The 24635-nt window shown below is 45.5% G+C and overlaps 1 protein-coding gene across 6 annotated transcripts in view; it reads right to left on the bottom strand.

The window, feature by feature from the left end:
- cep350 (centrosomal protein 350) overlaps window positions 1-24635 on the bottom strand; it is a 243456-nt gene that overhangs the window by 88732 nt on the left and 130089 nt on the right. For 4 of the 6 annotated variants that reach the window (XM_080195995.1, XM_080195999.1, XM_080195996.1 and 1 more), the window contains exons 14-18: window positions 19973-20127; window positions 16720-16915; window positions 10439-10671; window positions 10079-10242; window positions 9474-9584 (exon numbers count right to left, since the gene is read on the bottom strand). In XM_080195995.1, the coding sequence (XP_080052121.1) occupies window positions 9474-9584; window positions 10079-10242; window positions 10439-10671; window positions 16720-16915; window positions 19973-20127 (859 nt within the window). The remainder of the gene's footprint in view (window positions 1-9473; window positions 9585-10078; window positions 10243-10438; window positions 10672-16719; window positions 16916-19972; window positions 20128-24635) is intronic. The other 2 variants (XM_080196000.1, XM_080195998.1) reach the window with 2 other exon arrangements.

Below are 24635 nucleotides of genomic sequence, written 5' to 3'. Positions count from 1 at the left end.
AGATTCACCACCCTTTGAGTGAAGAAGTTCCTCCTCAACTCCGTTCTAAACCACCCCCCCTTTATCTTGAGGCTGTGCCCCCTAGTCCTACTGTCCTTTCTGAGTGGGAAGAGTCTCTCCACCTCTATCCTATCCATCCCATTCATCATCTTATATGTCTCAATGAGATCTCCCCTCATTCTTCTAAACTCTAACGAGTACAAGCCTAGTTTATTCAGCCTCTCCTCTTAGCTCAACCCCCCTCAACTCCGGTATCAGCCTAGTAAACCTCCTCTGCACTCCCTCCAAGGCCAAAATATCCTTGCGTAAGTGCGGCGACCAAAACTGCACACAGTACTCCAGCTGCGGCCTCACCAATGCCCTATACAGCTGCAGCAAGACCTCCCTACTTTTATATTCAATCCCCCTCGCTATGAAGGCCAGCATCCCATTCGCCTTCCTGACCACCTGCTGCACCTGCAGGCTGGGTTTTTGTGACTCATGCACAAGGACCCCGAGGTCCCTTTGCACCGTCGCCTGCTGCAGTTTTTCACCATGTAAGTAATAGTCCTTCCTATCATTATTCCTACCAAAGTGGACCACCTCGCACTTGCCAACATTAAATTCCATTTGCCAGTTCCTGGCCCATTCGCCCAGCCTATGAGATCCTTCTGCAGACTCTCCACACCCTCCGCGCAATTTGCCGTTCCACCAATCTTGGTGTCATCAGCAAATTTCGACACCATACACTCGGTTCCCTCCTCCAGATCATCTATATCAATGGTAAATAGCTGAGGCACCAGCACTGACCCCTGGGGCACTCCACTAGTCACCAACCGCCAATCTGAATAGCACCCATTAACCCCCACTCTCTGCCTCCTATTTGACAACCAATCCTCTATCCACGCTAACACCCTACCCCCAACTCCATGCCCCCTTACCTTCTGCAATAACCTCTTGTGAGGTACCTTGTCAAACGCCTTCTGAAAATCAAGACCGACCACATCCACCGGCTCTCCTCTATCCACCGCCCTAGACACATCCTCGTAGAACTCCAATAAATTTGTCAGACACGACTTCCCCTTAACGAAACCGTGCTGCGTCTGCTCTATCAAGCAATTCTCCTCAAGATGCCTCGCTATTTCCTCCTTGATGACGGATTCTAACATTTTACCTACAACAGACGTTAAACTAACCGGCCTATAATTCCCTGCCTTTTGCCTGCCACCCTTCTTAAACAACGGCGTAACATTAGCCATTTTCCAATCTTCCGGCACTTCCCTGGAAATCCAGCGATGTTTGGAAAATAACCACCAAGGAATTGGTTCCTTGTTGTTCTCCGGAGCATTGAACCTGGTGGCTGTGGCTGTGGTGAGTGACTGATTTGAATTAAAAACCGCTTTTTTCCTCTACTTCCGGTTCTCGGGGCTTGTTAGAGTGTAGTTTACTTCCGTACCGGAAGTTAGGCCAGGGGATTGTCGTTAAGGGGGAGCGGGGGGTATAAAAAAGGGGTAGCAGCATAGAGCAGGCAGCGTCGGGAGCGGGCGGCGGAGTGAGTGGGAACTGAGTGAGAAGGGCTTTGGCTCGCTGGGCTTAGGCGAGGGTAGGCTTAGAGAAGGGGAGTGACAGATTTCTACCTTTGGGCACTTACAGGAGGTTGGGACATGGTAGGGAATATAGGGAGGAATGTAAGTTGCGTCCGGTGCCACATGTGGGAGTTCCTGGTGGTGTCACGTGTCCCCAAGGTACACATCTGCAGTAAATGTTTAGAACTGCAGCGATTGAGGGCCCGGGTCAGGCAACTCGAGGGGCGGCTGGAAAACGGATGAGCTTAGGGCCTTGATGTTTGTGAGGCAGTTAGGTGTGGTGGCTGTAACGGAGACGTGGTTACGGGAAGGGCAGGACTGGCAGCTGAATGTTCCTGGGTACAAGTGTTTTAGGTGTGACAGAGGAGGGTTGAAGAGAGGTGGAGGGGTGGCACTGTTAGTCAAGGAAAACATCACAGTAGTGCAGAGGGAGGACGATATGGAAGAGATAGGGATTGAGTCGCTGTGGGTGGAGTTGAGGAATAAAAAGGGAGAGATCACATTGCTAGGGGTGTACTATAGGCCACCCAACAGCCCAAAGTCAGTGGAGGAAGGCATTTGCAGGGGCATTTTGGACAGGTGCAGGAAGAATAGAGTGGTTGTAGTGGGTGATTTTAATTTTCCCGGAGTGAATTGGAGGGGGCCTAGAGCTGGGGGTACGGAGGGAGAGGAGTTTGTGAAATGTGTTATGGAAGGGTCGCTAGAACAGTATGTAACTAGCCCGACTAGGGGAGGGGCTATACTGGATTTAGTGTTGGGAAACGAGCCGGGGCAGGTGGGTGAGGTAGAGGTAGGCGAACATGTGGCGAACAGTGACCACAAGTCCGTCTACTTTAGGATAAAAATGGAAAGGGACGAGTGCCGTCCGAACGGGAGTGTGCTGAACTGGGGAAAGGCGAGCTATGGCAGGATTAGGAGGGAGCTGCAGCAAACTGATTGGGAGGGACTGTTAGCTGGCAAGTCCACGGTTGGCAAGTGGGAGGCTTTTAGGGACAAAACGAAATGGTTGCAGGGGAGGTATGTTCCGGTTAAGCGAAAGGATGGGAAAGGTAGGATTAGAGAGCCGTGGATTACGGGGGATATTGAAGACTTGGTCAGGAAGAAGAGGGAGGCGTATGTTAGGTCAAAACAAATGGGTACGGAGAGTGTGCTGGAGGAATATAGAGAGAGTAGGAGGGAGCTAAAAAGGGGAATTAGAAGGGCGAAGAGAGGGCATGAGATGGCTTTGGCTGGTAGGATTAAGGAAAATCTGAAGGCATTTTATTCCTATATTAGAGGCAAGAGAGTAGTTAGAGGGAAAATTGGTCCTCTTAGGGACAAGAGTGGAGAGTTGTGTATTGAGTCGGAGGGAATGGGGGAGCTCCTGAATGAATACTTTGCGTCGGTATTCACGAAGGAGAGGGGTTCGGAATCGTGCGGTCTCTTGGAGGGAGCGGAGGTTCAGTTGCAGGATATAGTTATTACGAGAGAGGAAGTGCTAGGGCTTTTAGGTAGCGTAAGGACGGATAAAGCTCCGGGGCCTGATGGTATTTATCCCAGGCTGCTTAGGGAGGCGAAAGATGAAATTGCTGGGCCTCTGGCGCACATCTTTGTCTCTTCTTTGGACACAGGTGAGGTCCCAGAAGACTGGAGGGTAGCAAATGTGGTCCCGTTGTTCAAAAAAGGTAGTAGGGATAACCCTGGGAATTATAGGCCGGTGAGTTTGACGTCGGTGGTAGGGATGTTAATGGAAAAAATACTTAGGGGTAGGATGTATGAGCATTTGGAGCGTTGCGATCTGATTAGGGATACGCAACGTGGCTTTGTTAGAGGGAGGTCTTGCCTTACGAATCTGGTGGAATTCTTTGAGGAGGTGACAAAAACGGTTGACGATGGGAGAGCCGTTGATGTCATCTATATGGATTTCAGTAAGGCGTTTGACAAAGTCCCTCACGGTAGGCTGGTAGAAAAGGTTAAGGCGCATGGGATACGAGGCCAGGTAGCTAGGTGGATTGAGAACTGGCTGGGAAATAGGAGACAGAGGGTAGTTGTGGAGGGGACCTTGTCGGGCTGGAGGCCAGTGACCAGTGGTGTGCCGCAGGGCTCAGTACTGGGACCTCTCCTCTTTGTAGTCTACATAAATGACTTGGAAGAGGGCGTAGGTGGTGTGATCAGCAAGTTTGCTGATGACACCAAGATGGCAGGGTTGGCGGGTACGGAACTGGATTGTCAGGTGATACAACAGGATATAGATAGGTTGGTGCAGTGGGCAGATAGGTGGCAGATGGCATTTAATCCTGACAAATGCGAGGTGATGCATTTTGGACGGAATAATGCAGAGAGGAGCTATGTGATAAAAGGTAGGCCGATTAGGAGTATAAACATACAGAGGGACCTGGGAGTGCAGGTTCACAAATCCATGAAGGTTGCGTCACAAGTGGAGAAGGTTGTTAGGAAGGCTTATGGGATGTTAGCCTTTATAGGAAGGGGCATAGAGTATAAAAGCTGCCGTCTAATGCTTCAGTTGTACAGAACGTTGGTTAGACCGCATTTGGAGTACTGCGTCCAGTTCTGGTCACCTTACTACCGGAAGGACGTGGAGTCTCTGGAAAGGGTGCAGAGGAGGTTTACCAGGATGTTGCCTGGGATGGGGGGACTGAGTTACGAGGAGAGATTGAAGAAACTGGGGCTATTCTCCTTGGAAAGACGGAGATTGAGAGGGGACATGATAGAAGTATATAAGATACTGAAGGGAATAGATAGAGTTAGTAGTGAGAGACTGCTCCCTAGACTGGGTACGAACACGAGAGGTCATCATTTAAGGGTGAGGGGGGAGAGGTATAATTTGGAGGTGAGAAGAAGGTTCTTTACGCAGAGAGTTGTGGGGGTCTGGAACGCGCTACCGAGTAGGGTGGTGGAGGCAGGAACGTTGGACTCGTTTAAGATGCAGTTAGATAGGCACATGAGTGAAACGAGAATGGAGTGATATGGTAGGGGCTATTAAATAGGGTTAAACCTCGGGAGACACCGGAAGGGCAGGCTGTATGATTAATATTTTTGTCTTTATTCCACAGGTGGAGGTCCATCTCGTGTCAAGCGAGGGGCATGCACACGGCGGGTCGTGCGTGGGCTGCTCTTGGAAGTCCAGGAGTGGCCTAGTACTTCATGTCGGTGTGTGTGCTTGATCCTGGACTGGTAGACAGGCGCCGCAACAGCTCAGTGACTAGCACTGCTGGCTGTGCAGACACATGGATTTGGGCCTTTGTCTGTGGGAGTTTGCGCATTCTCCCTGTGGTTGCGTGGGTTTCCTCCGGGCGCTCCGGTTTCCTCCCACACCCCAAAGATGTGCTCTTAGGCTAATCGGTTTTTACCAAATTGACACTATTTCTTCCCTGAATCTGACTGAGTAGGGTTCCATTCGTAGACATGCAGGGTAGAATAGGTGTAGGGTGATGCGGCGGCGCGGGCTCGTTGGACCGAAGGGCCTGTTTCCCGTGCTGGATTGTTCTTTGAATCCACTATTACCTCCGCCATTTCTTTCAGAACCCTCGGATGCATTCCATCCGATCCTGGGGACTTGTCCACAATCAGTCCCTCCAGTCTGTCGAGCACCGCCTCTCTAGTAACAATAATGTCATTGAGACCCTCCAGTCCTACCACCTTTCTTGGGATATAAGAACATAAGAACATAAGAAATAGGAGCAGGAGTAGGCCATCTAGCCTGGATGTCACTGGCATTTTATTGCCCATATACAAATGTCCCCAATGAGATACCTTCTTGAACCACAGTAATCCCACAATGTTAGATAAGTGCAGGATTTTAACTCAGTGTCAGCGAAGGCACAGTGGTAGATTTCCAAGTCAGAATGATGTGTGGTTTGGAGGAGAACTTGGAGGTGGTGGTGCCTCCATGCATCAACACAGTGGAATGTCACAGGTCTAAGAGGTGCTGTCAAAAGAGCCAAAGTTGAGTTACTGCAGTGCACCTTGTGTATGGTGCACAGTGCTGCCACCGTGGACCAGTGGTGCTGGGAGTGAATGGGGTCCAAAACAAGCAGTCCAATTTCTTAAGTACTGATGGGCAACCCTGCAGCCCACATGTGGCCCATTTGGGTTCCGAGTGTGGCGCACAAGAAATTTTATTGACCAATGGCCACGTACAGTTTTGTCATATTCCACTGATTTCCTTCCACACAACTTTTCCCTACTGATATGACTCAAGAAGTGCACGTATAAAACAAGGGCATGTGAAGTGAGGTCTACCTCATCAAAACCTTTCCACAGTCTTGAAATCACCTATCCCTTGCCACTTAGCCCCTTTTCTGGTAACTGTCTGAATTGGAACCAGACTGTTTGCAAGCTTGGTATCACAAATGGCTCCAAGATGAACTTCCAACCACATCTGAATGTCATCACAACTGTCCACATTTCCCTCTAGACTTAACAACTCTGAATCTATTCCCTGCTGATGTCTATTGTGGTACCCTCCACCTTTGCACTAAAGATACAAGAGCTGCAAGGTCACGTGGAGATTGAACGTAAGAATGAGAATTTTAAATTCAAGGAGTAGGGAACTAGAGTAGGTCACTGAACAAAGGGCTAATGGGTTACTGGGATTCGACGTGAATTAAGATAAAAGTAGCAGAGAATCTTAGAGGAGTTGGAACTTAAAGAATGAAAAATGCAAGGACAGACAGAAGAACCTTGGAATAGTTATTTGGAAAACTCCTGCACAAGTTAAAATCATTCCGTAGCCATTTTCAAGCTACTAAAACAGACAAAAGAATATTACTAGCAACTAAAAACCAATAGCAAGGATTAGGTTCACTAAGTTGCCTGTGTCTAAAGATGTACAATTCTGGGGTCTGAACTTCATCTGAAAAATCGCTCAAAGAAATAACATTCTAACATTCCAAATTTACTAAGCCAATTTCAGATAACCATGGCTTCTCCTCTCCTTAACCTCATCCAACTCTAGAAACAATTCCCCCCCACCCCATTCCAATGCACCCCAATAATTTCCATTCCTTGCTTTGCCATCTTAGAATTATAGAGTTATAGATATATACAGCACAGGAACAGGCCCTTTGGCCCAACTCATCCATGCTGATGTGTTTTCTGAACAGAACTAGTCTCATTTGTCTGTGTTTTACCCATATCCCTCTAAACCTTTCCTATCCATATAACTGCCCAAATGTCTTTTAAATGTTGCAATTATACCCATCTCTACCACCTCCTTTGCCAGCTCATTCTATGCATGCACCACTCTTTTGTGTGAAAAAACTGCTCCACAAGTCCCTTTAAAATCTCTCCCTTCTCACCATATGCCTACGACCTCTAATTTTGGATTCCCCTGCTCTGGGAAAAAAACACTGGCTATTCACATTATCTATGCCCTTCATCATTTTATAAATTTCTACAAGATTCCCTTGGGGAAAAAATCCTAGCCTCTCCTTATAACTTAAACATAGAACATTACAGCGCGGAACAGGCCCTTCGGCCCACAATGTTGCGCCGACCAGTCTTATTTTAAAAAAAAACATTGACCCACTAATCTAAACCAATCCCTTTTCGTCCATAAACCTATCCACCAATCTCTTAAACGCCCCCAAACTAGGCGCATTTACAACTGCAGCAGGCAGGGCATTCCAGTCCCTCACCACCCTCTGGGTAAAGAACCTGCCCCTGACATCCGTCCTATAACTACCCCCCCCTTAATTTAAAGCCATGCCCCCTCGTGCTAGCTTTCTCCATCCGAGGAAACAGGCTATCACCATCCACCCTATCTAAACCTCTAATCATCTTATATGTTTCTATAAGATCCCCTCTTAGCCGCCTTCTTTCCAGTGAAAACAACCCCAAATCCCTCAGTCTCTCCTCATAGGACCTCCCCTGCATACCAGGCAACATCCTGGTAAACCTCCTCTGCACCCTCTCCAAAGCCTCCACATCCTTCCTGTAATGTGGGGACCAGAACTGCACACAGTACTCCAAGTGCGGCCGCACCAGAGTTGTGTACAGTTGCAACATGACGCTGCGACTCCTAAATTCAATCCCCCTACCAATAAACGCCAAGACACCGTACGCCTTCTTAACAACCTTATCTACTTGATTCCCAACTTTCAGGGAACTATGTACACATACACCTAGATCCCTCTGCTCCTCCACTCTATTCAAAGTCCTCCCGTTAGCCCTATACTCAACACATCTGTTATTCCTACCGAAATGGATTACCTCACACTTCTCCGCATTAAACTCCATCCGCCACCTCGCGGCCCAGCTCTGCAACCTGTCCAAGTCACCCTGCAAACTTCGACACCCTTCCTCACAATCTACCACACCTCCGACTTTGGTGTCATCAGCAAACTTACTAATCCACCCAACTATACCCTCATCCAGATCATTAATAAAGATTACAAACAGCAGTGGCCCCAAAACAGATCCCTGAGGCACACCACTCGTAACCGAACTCCACGATGAATAATTACCATCAACCACCACCCTCTGTCTCCTATCTGCTAACCAATTCCTGATCCAAGTACCTAAATTACCACCAATCCCATACATCTGCATTTTCTGCAGAAGCATACCATGGTGAACCTTATCAAACGCCTTACTAAAATCCATATATACCACGTCTACTGCCTTACCCCTATCCACCTCTTTGGTCACTTTCTCAAAGAACTCAATAAGGTTAGTAAGGCACGACCTTCCCGCTACAAAACCATGCTATCTCTAATCAATTCATTACTCTCCAAATAACTATAAATCCTATCCCTAATAATTCTTTCTAAAACCTTGCCCACTACAGAAGTAAGAGTCACTGGTCTATAATTCCCAGGGAAGTCTCTGTTCCCCTTCTTAAACAATGGGACAACATTCGCTGTCCTCCAATCTTCCGGTACTATACCAGAGACCAACGACGACCTGAAGATCAGAGCCAGTGGCTCTGCAATCACCTCTCTTGCCTCCCATAGAATCCTAGGGTAAATCCCGTCTGGACCAGGGGACTTATCTATTTTCAACCCTTCTAGAATATCCAACACATCCTCTGTATCAACTGCAATACTTTCTATTTTACACCCCTTCACCCCAGTGACCTCCTCAGCTACATTCATATCGTCCTGCGTGAACACCGAAGAGAAATAATGGTTCAGTCCTGGAACCTTCCAGTCCTGGTAACATCCTTGTAATTTTTTTTGTCATCCTTTCCAGTTTAATAACAGAGCGACCAGAATTGTATGTAGTACTCCAAATGTGGCCTTACCAATATCTTGTACAGCTGTAACATAACGTCCCAACTCCTGTATTCAATGCTCTGACCAATGAAGGCAAGTGTGCCAGATGCCTTCTGTGATGCCACTTTCAAGGAACTATGTATCTGCACGCCTAGGTGTCTCTGTCCAACAACACTCCCCAGGGCCCTACCATTAACCGTGCAAGCCCTGCCCTGGTTTGTCTTACCACACCTTGCATTTATCTGAATTAAACTCCATCTGTCATTCCTCAGCTCACTGGCTTGGTTGATCAAGATCCTGGTTGATCAAGATCCTGGTTGATCAAGATCCTGGTTGATCAAGATCCTGGTTGATCAAGATCCTGGTTGATCATCTGTAACCTGTGCCTTTATGCGGAATTTATTCCTTAAATCCTAACAACTCTCTATCTACTCCAAATACCTCAAGTATATACATCCTGTTGATCAAACTCTTGATTCACTGCAACACCTCCCTTCTTGACTTTTGCCATCAATTTTCAAGATTGCAATTTCATAAGGCACCTATGGTGGAAGAAACTGTTTGGAGTGGTAGGTTCTAGATTAAAAAAGCTCTTTAAAAATACATTTTTTTTTGCTGTAATTGTATGTTGAGTATCATCCAACTCTGAATTATTATTTGCATTTCCAGACCCTGAAACACGTTCAAGTACCTGTACAGCTTTCTGCCTGGTTTCCTCCAGTTGTCTCTGGCTTGCCACTGTTTCCTGTTCAGCCTTCAGCTTCAGAAGGGCTATGTCATGTTCATGTCTCTGTTGCTGGGCCTGAACATAAACAGCCATCAATTAAACCAGAAAAGCAACTTTGCATTACACCACTTTCCACCGTGCAAATTTAATTGTCAATTCTTCAATGCCCAAATAGCAAGACTTAGAAATGAGGTACCTCAAACTAAATGGTGCCAAATGTCAAGATTTTAATCAATAGGCTTTGGGATTTCGACTTTAAACAAGAACTACATGACAGTCATAAATCACATTTTTTACAAAGCTATAATTTCTTGGAAACATGGTCAAGTTCATTTATCAGCCAGATTTGAACATGCAGTTTTGTGCAGGTTAGATTCTAACACTTGTACAGTTAAGATTGGGCCGTGTCCTTGTGAAACACAATACACGGGAAAGAAAAGTTAATATTCATTTGAATAATCTTTGTTCTGTTTGATTTAGCTGAAATTTGGAACTATTCTCAATTAACAACCAATCATTTTAAACATTTTATAATCGTACCTCTAAAAGAACGCAAAGTATATTAGTACCTTTAGGATCTGAGCCAATGACACAGTCTCCTGTTGAGCGAGCGCAATCCCCCGGGTCCGGTCTATCTCTGATAGCTGTCGGACAGACTCCTCTATAGCATCCAGGTAAGTGAGTTCAGCAGTCATACGGTGTTGGAGGCTTAGTGGGGAGCTAAGCATGGAGGCTACAATAACCAAAATGAAAACTGTGTAAGCTCCAATTTAAGCCATTCACATCCCAGATAACCAGCTGAGCTAACTAGTCCCTAAGACATAGTAACACCTTTATGATTCACACCACTGAAACACACATTATTCCTCTCCATTTTCAGGGAATCACCATTACAACCAAGATTCACGTAAGCTTTATACTGTTCCAACCTGCGGCTGAGGACGTCGGAGGTCTGGCTGCTGTAACACTGACATCGGTAAATTGCGGTCTGTAGGTTAGAGAAGGTAAAGGTGTAAAGGTAGTAGTAGTCAGTTGTCTCACGCCATCTCCTGATACTGTTGCTGAATCATTCTGAAAAGGCCTCTGAGACATGTTGCTGACAGTAGACTGAAAGGACAAAGAGCTTGTGGCTTTCTTGTGTTTTGATGCCTCCACTTGGACACTGAAAATACAAATTGCACCATTACAAATTCTGACACAGACATCTAAGCGCAAGGCATCATTTGAACCATTCAACACTGCAGATTTCATGCCTCGATTATCTATATGCTGAAGCTCTGCTTTAAACAACCCCCCTTTTTGGATGGCGCTATACTTCCTCTGCTATTCCTGAAAGCAAACCTTCTGCAATACCTTCTCAAAAGAATTAAACATCTATTCAGTGCCCAATCAGTGCCCTGTAGGGTGATAAACCTGCCAACTGCTCCATAGAGCTAGCAAAATCAGGCAAATGACTCTGAGCAAGCTATCAGCCCATATACAGTATTCAGACAGAATAGAGGGGCATTCGTGTTGCACTTGACTCAAAGTTGCCCCCCCACCCCCGAAACATAAATTAACAGGATGCTGATATAGGACAAGCAGCCAAAAGTAGGAGTGAAGGTCCACTGTCAGAAGGATATTCCCAGGGAGTTTAGCAACATGGTAATGGGGCTAGAATCACTTCTGTCAGCCCAATTTCAAGAAAAAGTACCAAAGTATCAGCGAAGCACTGATGTGATGTCATAAATAACATTCCATCTTCCGAGCTTACCAAGCAGTGCAGATTTCCTCACCTCCTTCCTTCCCCACTAATGCATCTTCTCCAAGGTCTAAAAGCTCATGTCTAGCTTACTCTAGCCCATCACATTCTGTACAGGCTCAAGAGGACAACACAAAAGTTGGAGGATTTGCAGGTAGCGATGAGGACCATCTGAGCATACAGCAGGATATAAATCGGTTAGAGACTTGGCGGAAAGATGGCAAATGGAGTTTAACCCAAACAAATGTGAGGCATGCTTTGGGAGGTCTAATGCAGACAGGAAATATACAGTAAATGGCTGAACCCTTAAGAGTATTGATAGGTGAAAGGATCTGGGTGTATAGGCACACAAGTCACTGAAAGTGGCAATGCAGGTGGAGAAGGTAGTCAACAAAGCATATGGCATGCTCGGGCAGCACGGTCAGTGTCAACCTGGGTATTGAGTTTAAAAATTGGCAAGTTATGTTGCAGCTTTATAGAACCTTAGTTAGGCCACACTTGGAATATAGTGTTCAATTCTGGTCACCACACTGCCACAACGATGTGGAGGCTTTGGAGAGGGTACAGAAAAAATTTACCAGGATGGAGGGCATTAGCTATGAGGAGAGGTTGGAGAAACTTGGTTTGTTCTCACTGGAGCAACAGAGGTTGAGGGGCAACCTGATAGAAATCTACAAGATTATGAGGAGCATGGATAGAGTGGATAGTCAGAAGCTCCTTCCCAGGGCAGAAGAGTCAATTTCTAGGGAGCATAGGTTTAAGGTGTGAGGGACAAGGTTTAAAAAGAGATGTACGAAGCAAGTTTTTTTTTACAGAGTGGTGGATGCCTGGAACTCACTGCCAGGGGAGGTAGTAGAAGCAGATATGATAGTGACTTTTAAGGGACGTCTTGAAAAATACATGAATAGGAAGGATGGATGGATATGATCCCCAGAAGGGGAGGGGGTTTTAGTTCAGTCGGGCAGCAAAGTCAGTAGGGGCTTAGGGGGCCGAAGGGCCTGTTCATGTGCTGTAACTTTCTTTGTTCTTTGATTCAGCACTGACCACCACATAGGTGGTAATAGGGATGTCAATAGATGAAAACTAAAAGGGAATGGCAAAAATTAGGACAACCAAAGACTACACCACCATGCTACATCAGCAGATAGCACACACCTACTACAAGGCTTGAAGTGCTTTGCAAAATCACAAGTATCACATCAAGCAAACACAACCCACTCCAACAAATGCCATGTAACCCCATGTAGGCCAAGTTTCTAACGACAGCAAGGAAAATTCACCCCAGCAAATCATCATGATACACAACACTACCCACTACAACCTGAATGTACTAACAACTGAGTACCAAAAAGCTCCTGGAGTTAGAGAATTCCAAAGATTCACAATCCACTAAATGAAGAAATTTCTCATCTCCGAAATGGTTGTCCTATTATCCTGAGGCTATGACCCTAATTCTTATTAATAATGATCTTGAAACTACTGATCTGTCATTAAAAGCCCACTTGGTTCACTAATGTCCTTTAGGGAAGGAAATCTGCCATGCTTACTTGGTCTGGCCTAGGTGTAACACCAATTTCACAGCAATGAGATTGACTCTGAACTGTCCTAACTGTCTGAAATGGCCTCATAAGCCACGCAGTTCTATCAACCCACTGTAGAAAAAAAGCACCTACACGACCTGGATTATAGCAGTTCAAGGAAGTAATTCACTGCAACTTCCTGAATGTTGGACAATAAAAAGTGACCTTTTATTGATACCAATGATACCAGCATCCCAAGAATTTTTTAAAAATCTCAGCATTTACCCAGTTAAGCCTCTCAGAAGCTTACATATTTCAATGAGAGATCGATCATTCTTCCAAACTCCAGACAGCAGAGGCTTATTCTTCTCAGCCTCTTCCTCATAGGACTATCCTCCCATCACAGAAACCAATCTAGTAAACCTTCATTGCACCTCTTCAAAGGCAAGTATATCTTTCCTTCAAATATGGATACATAATACCGTATCACAGGGTGCAGTGTCACTAAAAACAATTGCAGCAAGACTTTAATGTAATAGTTTCAACCTGTTAACTTGAAAATGAACAAATTATTCCTACTGATTTTTGTCCTTTAGCTTATCCCATATCCATGTTAATTTAAGAATCTCAAACACAGAACCCTCATCTTCTGTTAAACTTCATATTTTTAAAAAACACAAATGTACTACATGCACTAGTTCCCCATCATTTCCCTTTCATAAAACTACGTTGACTCTGACCATTCATTTCATAAGGGCATTGATATCATTTGCTTAATAATGCAATATTTTCCCGCTAATGTCATGCTAATTGGCCTGTCGTTTCCCATTTTTTCCTCAACCTGCCTTCTTGAACAACATTCATACATTTGCTAACTTCCAATCCCTTCACTGTTCCAGAATTGAGGGGATCTTGGGAGATCAAAACCTATGCATCCACGATCTCTGCATCCATTTCTTTTAGAACTCCACGTGCAGCAATCATAGAATCCTGACAGAGCAGATAGAGGGCATTCGGCCCATCAAGTCTATACCGGCAACAACCCACCCAGGCCCTATCCCCGTAACACATGTATTTATCCTGCTAATCCCTCTGACGCTAGGCCAAGCATTAGCATGACTCATTAAGCTAACCCACATATGGGTTATCCCCCATTATCCCCCATAATTATTATGGGGGATTTTAACTTTACTAATATTGATTGGAATTGTTATAGCTCTAGCTCGTTAGAGGGGTCAGTTTTTCTGCAAAGTGTGCAGGAAGGTTTTTTGACTCAGTATGTAGATAGGCCAACTAGAGGTGAGGCTATATTGGATTTGGTGCTGGGAAATGAGCCAGATCAGGTGTTGGATTTGGAAGTTGGTGTGCATTTTGGTGATAGTGACCACAATTCGGTTACGTTCACCTTAGTGATGGAAAGGGATAGGCATGAACCTCGGGCCAGTGGTTTTAGCTGGGGGAAGGGTAATTATGAGGCTATTAGGAGAGAATTAGGAAACATAGGTTGGACTAGGAGATTACAGGGATTGGGAACGTCCGAAATGTGGAGTTTTTTCAAGGAGCAGCTACTGCGAGTCTGTGATAGGTATGTCCCTGTCAGGCAAGGTGGAATTGGTAAGGCTAGGGAACCGTGGTGGACCAAAAAAGTTGATTCGTTGGTTAAAAAGAAAAAGGAGGCTTATGTTCGGATGAGACGTGAGCACTCGGATAGTGCACTAGAGAGCTTTAGATTGGCTAGGAGGGAGTTGAAGAGCGAGCTAAGAAGGGCTAAAAGAGGACATGAGAAGACTTTGGCTGATAGGGTTAAGGAGAATCCTAAGGCGTTCTATAGGTATGTCAAGAACAGAAGGTTGGTTAGGGCAAGGTTAGGGCCAGTTATAGACGGAAGAGGGAAGTTATGTGTGGAACCGGAGGAGATTGGTGAAGCATTGAACCAATATTTCTCTTCAGTGTTCACGCAGGGGGACATGGATATAGCTGAGGAGGACACTGGGTTGCAGGGGAGTAGAATTGACAGTGTTACAGTTGATAAGGAGGATGTGCTGGATATTCTGGAGGGTCTGAAAATAGATAAGTCTCCTGGTCCGGATGGGATTTACCCCAGGATTCTCTGGGAGGCAAGAGAAGTGATTGCAGAGCCTCTGGCTCTGATCTTCAGGTCGTCGTTGGCCTCTGGTATAGTACCAGATGATTGGAGGTTAGCGAATGTTGCCCCATTGTTTAAGAAGGGGAACAGAGACTTCCCCGGGAATTATAGACCGGTGAGTCTCACTTCTGTTGTGGGCAAGGTTTTGGAAAAAATTATTAGGGATAGGATTTATAGTTATTTGGAGAGTAATGAGTTGATTGGAGATAGTCAGCATGGTTTTGTGGTGGGTAGGTCGTGCCTTACTAACCTTATTGAGTTCTTTGAGAAAGTGACCAAAGAGGTGGATGGGGGTAAGGCAGTGGACGTGGTGTATATGGATTTTAGTAAGGCGTTCGATAAGGTTCACCATGGTAGGCTTCTGCACAAAATGCAGATGTATGGGATTGGGGGTGATCTAAGGAACTGGATTAGGAATTGGCTAGCGGATAGGAGACAGAGGGTAGTGGTTGACGGTAAATATTCATCATGGAGTTCGGTTACAAGTGGTGTGCCTCAGGGATCTGTGTTGGGGCCACTGCTGTTTGTGATCTTTATTAATGATCTGGATGAGGGTATAGTTGGGTGGATCAGTAAATTTGCTGATGACACCAAAGTCGGAGGTGTAGTAGATAGTGAGGAGGGGTGTCATAGTTTGCAGGAAGACTTAGACAGGTTGCAGAGCTGGGCCGAGAGGTGGCGGATGGAGTTTAATGCAGAGAAATGTGAGGTAATTCACTTTGGTAGGAACAACAGATGTGTTGAGTATAGGGCTAACGGGAAGACTTTGAATAGTGTGGAGGAGCAGAGGGATCTAGGTGTATGTGTACATAGATCCCTGAAAGTTGGGAATCAAGTAGATAAGGTTGTTAAGAAGGCATACGGTGTCTTGGCGTTTATTGGTAGGGGGATTGAATTTAGGAGTCGTAGCGTTATGTTGCAACTGTACACAACTCTGGTGCGGCCGCACTTGGAGTATTGTGTGCAGTTCTGGTCCCCACATTACAGGAAGGATGTGGAGGCTTTGGAGAGGGTGCAGAGGAGGTTTACCAGGATGTTGCCTGGTATGGAGGGGAGATCCTATGAGGAGAGGCTGAGCGATTTGGGGTTGTTTTCGCTGGAAAGAAGGCGGCTAAGAGGGGATCTTATAGAAACATATAAGATGATTAGAGGTTTAGATAGGGTGGATAGTGATAGCCTTTTTCCTCTGATGGAAAAATCTAGCACGAGGGGGCATGGCTTTAAACTAAGGGGGGGTAGTTATAGGACAGATGTCAGGGGTAGGTTCTTTACCCAGAGGGTGGTGAGGGATTGGAATGCCCTGCCTGCTGCAGTTGTAAATGCGCCTAGTTTGGGGGCGTTTAAGAGGTCTGTGGACAGGTTTATGGACGAAAAGGGATTGGTTTAGGTTAGTGGGTCATTGTTGTTTTCTTTTTTAACTGGTCGGCGCAACATCGTGGGCCGAAGGGCCTGTTCTGCGCTGTAATGTTCTATGTTCTATATCTTTGGAGTGTGGAAGGAAACTGAAGCACCCAGAGGAGACCAAAGCAGACACAGAGAATACAAGCAAACTTCACACAGTCACCTGTGGTCGGAACTGAACCTGTGTCCCTGGCACTGAGAGGCAGCAGTACTAACCACTGTGTCACCATGCAACTCTATCACTGGAGACATCGGGAATTCATCAGCTTTTAGTCCAAATTAAGTTCACGAGTAATTTTTCTTTTTTAACATCAGTTCCTCAAACAACAATTTCCCATTTCTTAAATATCCTTCGAAATCCTTTACACCCAGCCATTTAAAGTGCACTCCAGTTGACCATACCTAGCTGGAGAACGAATGATGGGTTCTTCCATGTCGTTAGCGTCTTTTACTTGTTCAAGATCTCCGACTAAGTCTGACCCCAGGCCTGGTATCTTTTCTTCAGGAGAGCTCCGCTCTGAAATACTGGCAGATGCCCAAGTCACATCATCCACAGGAGAATGAGTCACATTCCCAGCAACATCAGCACCTGCCAAAGCTAAAGGTTGTACGGATCAGTTGCATCATTCGTGCAAATTCAGTTGATCTCACTTGTTCCAACAAAATGACAGAAATTACTTAATTTATTTGCAATAAAAATAAGATATTTGACCCGATGCTACATAACAAAGAACAAAGAACAACCCAGCATGGGAAACAGGCCCTTCGGCCCAACGAGCCCACGCCGCCACATCTTCCTACACCTACCCTGCCCTGTGTGTATGTGAATGGAACCCCTAATGTAGCCAGATTCAGGGGAGAATAGTGTCAATTTGGTACACCAATCAGCCTAAGAGCACATCTTTGGGGTGTGGGAGGAAACCAGAGCACCCGGAGGAAACCCACGCAACTACAGGGAGAATGCGCAAACTCCCACAGACACAGGCCCAAATCCATGTATCTGCACAGCTAGCAGTGATAGTCACTGAGCTGTTGCGGTGCCCGTCTGCTGGTCCAGGATTAAGCATACACACCGACACGAAGTACTAGGCCACTCTCGGAACCTCCAAGAGCAGCCCACGCACGACCCACTGTGTGCATGCCCCTCGTTTGACAACAAGGTGGACCGACACTGTGGAATAAAAAGACAAAACATTAACATGTAATACTACATTTCCGGTGTCGTCCCGAGGCTCTGACCCTATTTAATACCCTCTACTATAACCCTCCATCCGTTTCGCTCATGTGTCTATCTAAGTAAACCTTAAACAAGTCCAACGTGCCTGCCTCCACCACCCTACTTGGTAGCGCGTTCCATACCCCCACGACCCTCTGCGTGAAAAACCTTCCTCTCGTATCCAAATTGTACTTCCCCCCCACTCACCCTTAGATCGTGACCTCTCATAATTGTCCCCAATCTCGGGAAAAGCTTAACACTGTTGACTCTTTCTATTCCCTTCATGATTTTATACACCTCTATCAGATCCCCGCTTAATCTCCGTCTTTCTAAGAAGAGCCCCAGTTTCTCCAATCTTTCCTCGTAACTCAGTCCTTCCATGCCAGACAACAGCCTGGTAAATCTCCTCTGCACCCTCTCCAGGGTCTCCACGTCCTTCCGGTAGTAAGGTGACCAGAACTGGATGCAGTACTCCAAATGCGGCCTAACCAACGTTCTAACCAACGTTCTGTACAACTGAAGCATTAGACGGCAGCTCTTATGCTCTATACCCCTTCCTATAAAGGCTAGCATTCCATAAGCTTTCTTCACAACCTTCTCTACCTGTGTTGACACCTTCAGAGCCTTGTGCACCTGCACTCCCAGGTCCCTCTGTATTTCTATACTCTTAATCGGTCTACCTTTTATCACGTAACTCCTCCCTGCATTATTCCTTCCAAAATGCATCACCTCGCATTTGTCAGGATTAAATTCCATCTGCCATCTATCTGCCCAGTATACCAACCTATCTATATCCTGCTGTGTCCCCTGACAGTCCTCCTCAGTATCTGCCAATCCTGCCATCTTGGTGTCATCCGCAAACTTGCTCATCACACCATGTACGCCCTCTTCCAAGTCGTTTATATATACTACAAAGAGGAGAGGTCCCAGTACTGAGCCCTGCGGCACACCACTGGTGACTGACCTCCAGCCAGAAAAGGACCCTTCCACTACTACTCTGTCTCCTATTGCCCAGCCAGTTTTCAATCCACCTAGCTACCTGTCCTTATATCCCATGTGCTTTAACCTTTTCTACCAGCCTACCGTGAGGGACTTTGTCAAACGCCTTACTGAAATCCATATAGATGACATCAACGGCTCGCCCATCATCAACCGTTTTTGTCACCTCCTCGAAGAATTCTACCAGATTCGTAAAGTAAGACCTCCCCCGAACAAAGCCATGTTGCGTATCCCTAATCAGATCGCAACACTCCAAATGCTCATACATCCTACCCCTAAGAATTTTTTCCAATAATTTTCCTACCACCGATGTCAAACTCACTGGTCTATAATTACCAGGGTTATCCCTACTGCCCTTTTTAAACAGCGGTACCACATTAGCTACCCTCCAGTCTTCTGGGACCTCACCTGTGTCCAAGGAAGAGACAAAGATTTGCATCAGAGGCCCAGCAATTTCATCTTTCACCTCCCTAAGCAGCCTGGGATAAATACCATCAGGCCCCGGAGCTTTATCCGTTTTTATGCTACCTAAAAACCTTAGCACTTCATCCCGCGTAATGGATATTTCCTTCCACTGATCTACAGCTCCCTCCAAGACATTACACGACACCAAACCCCTCTCCTTCGTGAATACCGACGCAAAGTACTCATTCAGGATCTCCGCCATTCCCTCAGACTCGATACATAGCTCCCCTCCTTTGTCCCTAAGAGGACCAATTTTCCCTCTAACCACTCTCTTGCTCCTAATATAAGAATAAAATGCCTTTGGATTACATATCCAATAGGAGAATCTCTGCTAAATCTAATCCGCAGCATCCAGTCAAGTGCAATTCCGTTCAGTAGGGGTCGCTGAATAATGGCCACGAGCAAGGCCCATCGTCAAGGCACCTTCCTGAACACACAGCAAACTCCTCCCCATCTAAACTTCTTACCCTAGGGGGATTCCAATCAATATTTGGGAAATTAAAATTTCCCATCACAACAACTCTTATTATTACACCTTTCCAGGATCTGCTTCCCAATCTGCTCCTCAACATCCCTGTTACTATTGGGCGGCCTATAGAAAACACCCAGTAAAGTTATTGACCCCTTTCTGTTCCTAACCTCCACCCACAGAGACTCTGTAGACAATCCCTTCATGATGTCCATCTTTTCTGCAGCCGTGACACTATCTCTGATAGTGTTGAAGGGGGTGCCGGGATAGGGGAATGGGAAAGTCTGCCAGGGGTAGACGGGTGTGGCAGGGTGGGTGAAGGGGCAAGGGGGTGTGGGGGAGGGACAGCACGGCAGGGGCCCACAGTACAGCAGCAGGGAGAGAGGGCAAAGGAGGGGGCGAAATCGAAAGGGGAATATGAAGTAGGCAGGGGAAGGGAAGACAGGCTAACAGAATCAAAGTCCTCTCAGATTGAGTGCAAGAATCTGGTCGGACAGATCGCTTACCATCCATCTTCATCTTCTTTCCTGAAGAGCCCGACGATCGGGAGGAGACTGCCGAACGTTGTCCTGAGGACCGTGGGGATGCCTCATCAGTCCTTGCATCGTGAGATCTTTTGCTGGGAAATACTCCCTGGACACTGGATGGACTGCTGGTACTGCTAACGAAGCACAAAAGGAAGCCATTAATGAACCGTGCTATTTTTAAACACAGCATTTGTTTATTATGTCCAATCTTTGAGAAGAAACATTACAGTAGTAGGTGTAAATCAGGAGGTGGAAGGGAGAGGAGTTTGGTGAAATTATAATCACAGGGGAAGTGGTACTGAGCAAACATATGGAGCTGCGGGCTGACAAGTTTCTGGGGCATGATGGACCACATCGAAGGGTGTTAAAACAGGTGGTTAATGAAGCTACACTTGTCTTTTTAATGGCGTATGTGGAACATTCCTTGTTCCAGGCCTACCAAGGTCCCCTCCCACAACTCCTTTACCAGAACATTGATGACTATTTTGGTGCAGCTTCATGTTCTCATCCAGACTGCGAAAAAGTCATCAACTTTGCTTCCCGTTTCAACCCCACTATCGCTTTCACCTGGTCCATTTCAGACATTTCCCTTGACCTTTCTTTCTCAATTTCCGGCAATAGATTATCTACCAATACCCATTACAAGCCCACTGACACCCACAGCTATCTGGATTACAGCTCTCTGCACCTTACATCCTGTAAGGGCTTCATCCCTTTCTCTCAGCTTCTTCGCCTCCATTGCATTTGTTCCGATGATGCTTCTTTCCAAACTGGTGCTTCAATTATGCGCTCCTTCTTCCTCAACCGTGGATTCCCATCTACAGTTGTAGACAGGGCACTCAACAGCATGCAGTCCATCTCCCATGTCACGACCCTCACCCCCTCCCCTCCCTTCCAGAACAAGGATAGAGACCCCTTGTTCTCACATTTCACCCTGCCAGCCTCCGCACGCAAAGCATAATCCTCCGACATTTTTGCCAATTCCAGCATGATGCCACCACCAACACATCTTCCCTTCACCACTCCTGTCACATTCCACAGTGACCATTCCCTCTGGGATAACCTAATCCACTCCTCCACTGTACCCAACACCTCTCCAGTCACTCATGGCACCTTCCTATGCAATCGCAGAAGATGTAACTCCTGCCCCTTTACCTCTTCCATGCTTACCATCCAAGGTCCCAAACACTTGTTCCAGGTTAAGCAGCATTTCACCCTCACCTCTTTCAATTTGGTGTATTGCATTTGCTGCTCCCAATATGGTCTCATCTGTATCCGAGAGGCCAAGTGTAGACTGGGTGATCGCTTTGCTGAGCGTCTTCGGTCTATGCGCAATCAGAACCCTGACCTTCTGGTTGCTTGCCATTTTAACCCATGATCCTGCTCCTATGCCCAGATGTCTATCCTTGGCTTGTTGCAACGTTCCACTGAAACACAACACTAACTGGAGGAACAGCATCGCATCTTCCTGCTAGGCAGTTTACAGCATTCTGGTCTCAACGTCGAGTTCAACAACTTCAGATGATTAGCTCCACCCCACTTCGACCCTTTTGTTTTCATTTTATTGCAATTTTACTGTTCTGTATCTTTTATATCTTTCCGTATTTTTCTTCCCCCCACCACCCTTTCCTCTACATGATCACCCCTTATCTTTTCTCCCACTTTGCTTTCCCTTCCCCCACTTTGTCTAATTTTACCTCTCTCAGAGCCATAGAAGTTTACAGCATGGAAACAGGACCTTCAGCCCAACTTGCCCACACAAGTTTTTTTAAAAACCCCTAAACTAATCCCAATTGCCCGTATTTGGCCCATATCCTTCTTTACCCATTGTACCCATGTAACTATCTAAATGCTTTTAAAAAGATAAAATTGTACCCACCTCTACTACTACCTCTGGCAGCTTGTTCCAGACACTCACCACCCTTTGAGAGAAAAAAACTGCCCCTCTAGACACTTCTGTATCTCTCCCCTCTCACCTTAAACCTACATCCTCTAGTTTTAGACTCCCCTACCTTTGGGAAAAGATATTGACTATCTACCTTGTCTATGCCCCTCATTATTTTATAGACCTCTATAAGTTCACCCTCAGCCTTCTACGCTCCAGAGAAAAAAAAGAGTCCCAGTTTATTCAGCCTCTTCTTATAACTCAATCCATCAAATCCCAGTAGCATCCTAGTACATCTTTTTGGCATTCTTTCTAGTTTTTTTTTACGAGTTTTCTTTACCCTGGTTTCTATGGCTATGACTCATCTTTCATTCCTTTACCCTGCAGTATAAATATCTCCTATGTCAAATCTAAATGGCATAGGAAAAAGGGTCATCTGGACTCAAAACATCAGCTCTTTTCTCTCCTTACAGATGCTGCCAGATCTGCTGAGATTTTCCAGCATTTTCTCTTTTGATTTCAGATTCCAGCAACTGCAGCAATTTGCTTTTATTCAGTGGCTAATGAAGTAGATGTGGTGGCAGTAACTTTTCAAAATTCACTAAATTCTGAAATTGTTCCGTTAAACCGGAAATAACAAATATCAGCCCTTCAAGAGAGGGAGGCAGAAAGCAGAAAATTATATATAGGCCAGTTAGCTTGATGTTTATCATAGGGAAGGTGCAAGAATCGATCACCAAGGAGGTTATAACTGGGCACATAGCAAAACGCAAGATAACGAGAAGAGCCAACATGATTTGTGAAAGGAAAATGTTGAATCAATTTATTAGAGCTCTTTGATGGAGTAACATGCGCTGTGGATAAAGGGGAGCCTGTGGATATACTGTAATTGGATATCCAGAAGCATTTGCCACATCAAAGGTTATTGTGGAAAATACAAGCTTATAGTGTAGAGGGTAACATATTAACAGGAATAGAGGACTGGCTTGCTGGCAGAAAACCGAGAGCATGCATAAATGGATATTTTTCTGATTGCTGCATGTGACAAATGACAAGTGGAGTCCTTAGTGGTCTGAGCTGGGGTCTCAACTTTTTGCACTCTTTATCCATGACTTAAATGAGGATGGTGAAGGCATGGTAGCTAAATTTGTAGATGACACAAAGATATATAGGAAAGTATACAGTGAAGAGGACATAAGGAGCTTGCAGATGAATAGGTTGAGTAAGTGGGCAGATAAAGTATAATGTGGGAAAATGTGAAGTTATTCACTTTGCAGGAAGAATAAAAAGGCAGTGCGTTGCTTAAACACTTAACTGCTGCAGGATTCCAAGGTGAAGAAGGATCTAGGTATTCTTGTGCATGAATGGCAAAATGTTAGTATGCAAGTACAGCAAGTAATTAAGAATGTTAATTGAATGGTATCTTTCATTACAAAAGGAATAGAACATAAAGGAAGGATGTTATGTTTCAGTTACACAGGGCATTGGTGAGAACACACATTTCAAATAGGGTGTGCAGTTTTGGTCTCCTTATTTAAGGAAGGATGTACATACATTGGAGAGAGAAAGTTTACTAAATTGATATCTGTAAGAGCCAGTTGTGCTATGAGGGTACATTGGACAGACTGGGGTTGTTTCCACTGGAGTTTAGAAGACTAAAAGGAGTAACTTTCAAGTACATGAGATCCTGAACAGTCTTGACAAGTTGGACATGGAAAGGATGTTTCCTCTTGTGGTTGAATAAACAAGGAGTCACTGATTTAAAATTTGGGGTCATCCTTGCAGGACATAAGGGAAATTTTCCACTCTGATTGTTGCAAGACTTTGGGACCCCTTGCCTCAGATTGTACATTTTTAAGGTGGGGATAAATGGATTCCCTTGTTAGGCAAGGGAAAAGCTGTGAGGGTAGATGGGAATTTGGAATTGGAAACACAAACAAACAATCAGCCATAATCTTACTGACTGGCAGAGCAGGCTTGAGGAGCTGAACGGCCTACACCTCTGCTATTATTTCATATGCTCGTATCACCAGAATGACAGGGATTAAATCAATCACACTAACTAGTTTGAAGTTTAAAGTTTATTTATTAATGTCACAAGTAAGCTTACATTAACACTGCAGTGAAGTTACTGTGAAAATCTCCTAGTCACCACACTTCAGTGCCTGTTCAGGTACACTAAGGGAGAATTTAGCATGGCCAATGCGCCTAACCAGCACATCTTTCAGGATATGGGAGGAAACCGGAGCACCCGGAGGAAACCCACACAGACAAGGGGATGAATGTGCAGATTCCTCACAGACAGTGACCCAAGCCGGGTATCGAACCCAGGTCCTGGACATTGTGAGGTAGTGCCCCGTGCTGCTACAATGTATTGGAGTTCAGTGTTTGAGTAAGGGATTGAAGTAGACTTCCTAGATTGATAAGAATATTGCCTTTGCAACCATTTGAACACAATTATGAGCCTGCAGGCACGTGTTTCTGACATTTGGGGACACTGTTGAGCTATTTGAATAAAATACTAACAAGTGCAGCATCCAAGTGCATGGGTCTGATGGTCCCAATCTTGGAAGTAGAACATTTATAAATATTATAAGAGCAGCTGATTACATGATCAGTTTCCTTTATGATGATTAGTCAGCCTCAGTTGACCCATTTTTCTGCAAACTGCAAAGAGTGGGACACTTCAAGTCACCTGTTCTAGACACGGCACTGCAATCCTAAAATTCACTCAGTAATGTTTCTACAAAAATCAAC

The sequence above is a fragment of the Carcharhinus amblyrhynchos genome, chromosome 9 (assembly GCF_965287045.1).
Source record: "Carcharhinus amblyrhynchos chromosome 9, sCarAmb.v2.hapA, whole genome shotgun sequence".
NCBI lineage: Eukaryota > Metazoa > Chordata > Chondrichthyes > Carcharhiniformes > Carcharhinidae > Carcharhinus > Carcharhinus amblyrhynchos.
This window is presented reverse-complemented; position numbering and strand designations above follow the sequence as displayed.